The 7,629-nt window shown below is 34.7% G+C and overlaps 1 protein-coding gene across 1 annotated transcript; it reads right to left on the bottom strand.

Moving 5' to 3' along the window:
• Window positions 1–5,225: 5,225 nt before the first annotated feature.
• Window positions 5,226–7,178, bottom strand: LOC135143934 (uncharacterized). The gene is made up of 4 exons (XM_064075836.1): window positions 7,151–7,178; window positions 6,039–6,112; window positions 5,965–5,986; window positions 5,226–5,749 (listed from the first exon to the last, which is right to left on the bottom strand). The coding sequence occupies exons 1-4, from the start codon at window positions 7,176–7,178 to the stop codon at window positions 5,226–5,228; spliced, it is 648 nt and encodes a 215-aa protein (XP_063931906.1).
• Window positions 7,179–7,629: the final 451 nt, after the last annotated feature.

Raw genomic sequence — 7,629 nt, forward strand, 5'->3', positions numbered from 1 at the left:
ATATCAATGTCCGTATATGAAGAGGTTCGGTTCAATAGAAATGCGGCACATCCACCAGCCATGAATTTTCTGCACAATGGAAATTTTTGTCGTAACAAACTTTCGATTGCTTGAATGATACAACGTTTCTCTTCATTCAATGAATCTATATCAAGATCGCGAGAAACCAAAAGACTCTCTTTCAGTGGAAACATATCTGATGTGTGAACTGAACTGATAAATTTATAGAACACCAATACGTCTTATATACATGTGCTTCATCACAGTGAGGCTTGGATTGCTGAATTGCAGTTCTCACGGAAATAGTTTTTTCATGACCTTGAACTCTTAAGTTCCGTGAAGAGCACGTGTTTATGGAATTGCCGAATTGCATTTCTCACAGAAATAGGTTTTTTCATAACCTTGAACTCTTAATTTCCGAGAAAAGCACGTCTTCAAAAATTGCTGAATTGCATTTCTCTGATTTGGATCAATCTTTAAAATGTCCATATATGGACATGAAAAACTGCTGATTCGGCATTTAACCCCTCTACATTGTTTATTTTTTTGTATATTCTGCATTATTTTTCCTATATATTTAGAGTAGTTACTTATAATTGTCATTAGTTATTTTTATTCTCTCTCTCTCTGTGTGTGTACAGTGTCCCTGCAATAAAAATGAAATTTTCCCTGAGTTTAAAAAAACCAAAAATTAATATTCTGGAAAATATCGTCATTCAGGTAGGTTTTTTTTTTTATTTTTATCTATTATATATTTGCATTATTATTGCGATTGCTTTTTCTCTTTTTAATAATAACTAAGTAATGTTTATATATTTTGTAGCCACCCAATAATAATAATTGCCGTCCATCATCACCACCACCCCCTATGAGACTTATCTCTGAGCTCTCGGAGGAGGAGATGAGTCGATTAAGATCTCCAGAGCCCAGTTCTCCACAGCCCTCATGTTCCTACCAGCAGCCGTCTCCTCTCGATATCGACTTGACGCCATCTATGTTCGATGGCGAAGAGGAAAATGGTGGAAAGAACATGAAGTTATTGAGGGCGTTGTGTGAGAACATGCAGGCAACCCCTGAGGAGCAACAGCAACAACAACAACAAGAGACGAATGCAACTCTTCCTGTTCCTGATGCTGATGTACGCTCCCCATCAGTGCACCATCAGCAGCAACAGCAGGAAGAGGAGGAAGGGCAACCGATCCGCCGGACACCACCCCCGACACCTCGAACTGTGGACAGCGAGGATGAGTTCCAGTCGCCATCCACGGCACCGGAACTTCTGGCGTCTTTCCGTTCGAAGTGTCGGGAGGCCGAACGAACCCATAAAAAGAAAAGGTTCGACCTCCTGAAAAAAAAGACGAGGTGTGAAAAAAACGTCAAACAATATGAGAAAAAAGTGTGTGATTATCAAAGACTTCTTGCGGAAGCCAAAAAAGAACTCTATGATCTCAACAAAAACTTGAAAAATTGTGAAAGCAGTGCTGAAGAAGTAAAAAACTTATTAAATAGGATTAATTTTGTACAGTGAATAGTGTATATAGTGTATAGTGTATAGTGTATAGGGTATAGTATATATAGTAGTGTTTAGTGTTGTAGTGGTAGCAAATTGTTGTAGTGATAGAAGTAGTGGAAGCAGCAAATATATACATATATCTCTTTTTTTAATAGTGCTTTTTGATGGTTTTTGATGTTTTTTTGTTGGTTTTTGAAACTTGAAATTTTTTCTTTAATGTCTTAGTGTACTTAGTTGTGATGGTAGTAGTCATGTGACAATAAATATAAAGACAATAACCTATTTCGCTTTTTTTTTTTTTTTTTTTTTTTAAGTGTTGCATGTTGGGCTTATTCGAATCCTTTTTCGATGGTCTTTTTTTCGACCTGAAAAAATTTTTACGTAGCGACCTCGAAAAAACTAAAAATGGCTCCTGTATCAAGGTTGACGTGGACAGAATCGATTTTTTTGAGCAAACTTATCCGTTCGTTCCATAAGAAGGTTTTGATGTATACAACCGATACCGTATCTCTTACCGTTTGGGCACTAGAAACTTTTGCCCTTTTCTCCCTCAATTTCAACTTTTTTCGAAATTTTTTTTGCTCAACGTGTGTCTTAATTTTTTTAGCTTTTTTCCGTTCCCTTGTACCGACATGCTACCTCTTACCCCTTAGGAGCTATAAGGTTTTTTCGTTATTACTACTAAACGGTAGATGAAAATACTTTTTTTGCTACGTAGACCTATAGACCGTTCATTCGGAAATATTTTGGTACAAAAATCTATTTTTTAAGTTTTACCGTTTGGGCGCCACAAACTTTTGCCCTTTTCACAGTCATATCAAAAGTTAGCGAAAAACCGTTGACGGCTGTCGATATTATTTGTTTTTGTCAATCTTTTCTGCCCTATACACGAACCTCCTATCTCTTACCATTTTCGAGTAACAAAAATTTTTTCTATTTAAACGGTAGATACACCTATGAGTCATGATCATTTTTACACACGATTAGATAGTACTTCATGAATATGCATTTGTTTTTGTGAAAAAACAAACTTTTCTAAATTTGGATTTTTTTTTTGAGATTTTTTTTGTTTTAATTTTTCTTTGGATTCTTTGAATTTTTTAAATTTTTTTTTTCACCAAAACTTCTAATTTACTTTCCTACTGCTCAAGGAAAACTTTTTTTCGAATTTTGACAACCTTTTTTGACAAAAATTGTTGCGCCCCAAACTCAAATTTTCACATATTTAATTATATGGACCTATCGATTATTCATCCGAAAATAATTTGACACAAAAAACAAATTTTTAACTAATTCCGTTTGGTCACCACAAACTTTTGCCCTTTTCTCCGAAATCCTAAACTCAAACTAAAAACCGTCAAGATAGGTGCATGTGTTTCGTATTTTAGAAACTTTTTTGTTCTTTGCACGAACCTCCTATCTCTTACCGTTTTCGAGTTAAACATTTTTTTTATATTTAAACAATTATTACACCCCTTACCCTCATTTATTTTTACACAAATTGTGTCATTAGTTTATAGAGATGCGTTTTTCTTTTTTTGTGAACAAACTTTCTGCTGTATGGCACCCTGAAGCGATAATTCCTTATTTTTAAATATTTCCGAATACGTCCCTGTCTAATGAGAAAATAACGTGTGGTTCCGAAGGAATCTGCTGATGCGAAAGAATATTGTTATAATGACGGACGACGACGCGTTTCGGTTTACAAATTTTAAGGTGAAAATATTCGTAATTATATCGGAAAATAAGTGGTTTTCTTGCTTTGTTGTGGACACTAAATGGTGGTTTTTGTGATATGTGTGTGTATGCATGTTTTCGAGAAAGAACGGATAATTTTACTGTCTGTTTTCGACGATGTAAGTGACATTTTTTAATTTTAAACAACACACTCTCGCCTTCCGACATTTGATATTTTATTCTAATAATTACGGACGTGTTTCGCATCATTATTTTTACGTTAGATTGATCCGTAATTATTTGTAATGTACAAGATTCCGAGTGCAAATAAGCTTAAATCAACAGAAACTTGCTTCGGACAGCTGAAATTTTATTTTAAATTATTACGGGCGTGGTTCGGTTTATTATTTGTCGTTTGGGTAAAAGTTTATGTAGTCTGGGCCTATTTTCGACCCAAAACAAATAATTTTTTTGTCTGTTATGAATAACCTAAGTGACCATTTTAAACGGAATTTTGTCGGAAGAAACACGGCTTTTATTCGTGACGGTTAATCGCAGTTAAATAATTTTATATGGGACTGGTGAAAATAACACACCAAACGAAATAAACAATATTTATTACAATATAATAATATAATTTGAATTATTCCAATTTTCGAAGAAGTTATTTAACTGATTTTCTTTGTTGAATAATTTTCAATTGTGAATCTAACTTTTCGATTGTTTCTCTAAATTTTCGCTTCTTCTCCATCATTTTTTCGATTAACGGTTTTATTTGTATTTCGAAACGTTCCACATTCATTTGAAATCTTCTAACATCATATAACCAAGTATTAATTCGGTTTTCTTTATCATTTATTAAGAAAATAACAGGTATATTATCGAAGCACACACGTCTTTTATTCATGACGATTCACCATAAAATAATATTTTGTACGAGGATGGTGAAATAAAACACAGTAAGTGATTAATTATAATTTATTAAAATCATTAATTCTACAGCTTAAGATTATTAAGTCCTTTTCTTATTTCATACAACTTAATTGCTTCTTTTATGGAACGAATACGTTCCAAATGTAAATCTAATCTCCGATGCAAAGTTTTAACGATATTTAGATTATATTTCTTATTTTTCATTATCTTCATCCTTCAATGAATTCTATATTGACTGTTTGACCGATCGGTCCTTTGTTGACGAAATGCAACTTCCAGCCGTTGGCAATTTTTCTGTTCAGATCGTCGATTACTGAATCGTCGAATTTTTCAGTAAAGCGCTCGGGTAGTATTGTCCTGCAATCTTCCAGTTGCACAAATATTTTGTCCCCGTATTTTGTAGGATTTTTACTAAAACTTTTAATTAAAAACTTTTTGTTTTCTTCTAAAGTTTTTGCACTCACAAAAGCTTGTAATTGTGATTCTTTATTCAAACCAGAAATAAAAGACGACATTTTAAATTTACAATCTGTTCAACAATTGAAGGCACAATACTAAATAAATCACTGACAAGTAAATCGACGTTTATATAACCGCAAAAGAGATGGTGGGGTATTACTCGAGCCTGCTCGAGATAGGAAGGGGATCGCTGCGTCAGCTTGACCGAGCAAAAGCAAGGTCAACGCACATGTCAGCCACCTGCAGCCACAAAGAGTCAATGAACGCCCAGGTCAGTTGTCGACCAAAAAGATCAATGACCGCTCGATCAAAAGTTGTGGGGCTCCTAGCTCGGGTTGACCTCATTTGACCTGAGCCAGCAGCCCCACTATATAACTACTGCCGTCTCATAAATCGTCTTAAAGGTTTTCGAGAGCTACCTATGCAGGACCGGATCCGCTTTCATTCACAGAAGTGTGGGATGTGGACAAAAATCAGCGTAATGGTGAAATAAATATATTTATTCAGTTTTTCATATAATATAAACAAAATATTTTAAACAAAAGAGAACAAATTAACAATATTAATAAGTAAATAAATAATTTACATACTATTTTCAGATCCACATATAGTGTTATTTTATAACAAAAAATGTAGTTGCAAATCAGTCGTTATCACTATCAAAAAAATAGTCTACTAAATCGTCGTCATTGTCTTCGTCCTCTAAATGGACAACAAACTCTTGAAAATTAGGTGAAACATAGCTGTTTTCAATGTCTATTACATGCTTTACACAATTTTTCCACAAATCTATTGTTATGTTATTAACCTCTTGTCTAATCAGATCCACCACTTGAGCGCTTAAATTAGGGGTTGTGTTATTTCGTCGAATTGATCTTTTCAGACTACTCCATATTAATTCAATGGGATTCATAACACAGTAATGCGGCGGAAGTCTCAACACAATGTGTCCATGTTCTTTGGCTATTTGATCGATTCGATATTGTTTTGGCATATTCAGTTGTTTTATACAATTTAAAAGATCTTTTTTTGTTGCTTTACCTGCCGGGATGTCTATGTCATTGTGCCTCATAAAATGTATAATATCATCTTTTTTTGTGGACGTTGTTGGTATTTTGTTTAATAGTTTTGAATGATAGCTGGCATTGTCCATAATTATCACCGTTCCTGCAGGAAGATTGGGAATTAATTGTTGTCTAACTCAAGATTCGTACAACGTCGCATCCATATCACAATGATAGTCAGCTGAACAATTCCATAAGTAATAATAGTAAGATAAGGTACATATTTTAACAACATGCTGGGGGAAAGTACGGCCCTGTGTAGTGTAGACAGTTGGTCTGTTGATGGTTTATGAGCACTGGATCACTTGCGGCACGGACCCATTGTGAAGGGATTTAACTCCTACACAATAGGGTGCAGTCATAAAAACGAAGTACGATCTGGACGACTATACCTCCGTGGCCAAAAAGGACAAGTCTTCCATTTCCGGAAGCGGCCACTGACCCTTTTGGGTCTCTTTTGCTTTACCTGTTATTGTAAATACAAATGTAAATTTAGTACTTCTGTAACCGTCCTGTATTAAACATCGAAACCGAACGCTGTCTATTATCTCGCACGCAAGAAAACAAAGGTCCTTGGAGCAATATCAAAGTACAATTCGGTATCACATTGTCGTATCAACCAGATTACAAAAAATACTGGTAGGACGAGCCGAGTTGCACAAACATTGGTCCTTCGAGACGGATTGCACAAAACATTCGTCCATCGAGTCGGATTATACAAAACAATAAGTCCTGTAAAGTGTTATAAGTACTATGTGTTTAAACATATGATGCTGATTTGCACGAATAAACAAATTAAAACATTTACCAAAGAGCGGTTGCTAACGATGTCAGAAAAAGTGACTCGATTTGGATTTTTTCTCAAAATAATAATTTTATCGAATAAAAAAGTATGTTGACAGTATGAAATAAAATACATAACAACATACGTCCGGTAACTCTTTTCGCAGTACTCGTTTCGAAATTAAAGACTCGGCTACCTACTCGTCCTGAAACATATCACTCGTACTGTAAAATTTGAGCTACCGGACCGGACCGTATTTAGAATAACTTTAATTACCATTTATGTTTTCATCAACACTAACAAGTATTTAAAATAACAAGTAATAATTTGTTTGTATTGTTTATTCATTTTAATAATTCCATTTATTCACCAGAAACTTTCAAACGAAATAAAATCTAATCGACTAGAAATAACGGCAAAGTTGTGCTAGGCTCATCTGGCAACGTTGCAAATTATATAAATGCTTACTAGAGATTTTTACACATTGTTTTCGTCGCCCTCTGTGGAGTGGTAGCTTTATTAAATGTATTGTTGCTGCGATTTGGGTTATCTACGCGCGCGATTGGTGTCCAAGCTTTTCGCCGGCGTTTGACGGCCGACTGTTGGTGCGCCATCTCTTGTTCGCGGGCCGTTGGCCTGTTCGCTCCAAACAATAGCATGGGTCTATCTATATGTATTTAATCAATGCCCGAAGGAAGGGGTAGGTTAGCGGGCGATTACCTGGTTGGTCGTAAAAGCGGTACCACATGGTAAATTTTTTATCAAAATGTATTTGCTCTTCCCCCCTAAAAAATGATGACGTCACTCCAAAATTTTACTGAATAAATACTATCTAAAATGTACAAAATATGATGAGTCTGTACTTGTGATTTATCATTCCAATCATATTTTTTGGATTTGCATATACAGGGTGACTCAAAAAAATTAATGAAAACGTCAATTTATTTTATTGAATTAATCAGGAATTACAGAACCGAATGCTGTGAAATCTTGGAGATATTTTAAAGTTATCATAAGCATCGTAAATTTTTTATCAAAATTTATTTGCTCATCCCCCCCTAAAAAAATTGATGACGCCACCCTAAAATTTGGTGAATAAATCCTATCTAAAATGTGAAAAACATGATGAGTCTGTACTTGTGATTTATCATTCCATTCAAATTTATTCGATTTCCATATACAGAGTCACCCAAAAAATT

Source organism: Zophobas morio, unplaced genomic scaffold (genome assembly GCF_036711695.1).
Source record: "Zophobas morio isolate AGI-343-1 ecotype UQ-CSIRO unplaced genomic scaffold, CSIRO_AGI_Zmor_V1 ptg000078l, whole genome shotgun sequence".
Lineage (NCBI taxonomy): Eukaryota > Metazoa > Arthropoda > Insecta > Coleoptera > Tenebrionidae > Zophobas > Zophobas morio.

Excerpts from the sequence above, each read along its gene's own strand:
- LOC135143934 (XM_064075836.1), bottom strand. The coding sequence starts at position 7,178 with ATGTGGTACCGCTTTTACGACCAACCAG. Across the intron at positions 5,987-6,038 it reads TGTCCTTTTTGGCCACGGAG|GAGTTAAATCCCTTCACAAT; the intron begins GTATAGTCGTCC and ends CCTATTGTGTAG. Across the intron at positions 5,750-5,964 it reads GTTAAATCCCTTCACAATGG|GAACGGTGATAATTATGGAC; the intron begins GTCCGTGCCGCA and ends ATCTTCCTGCAG.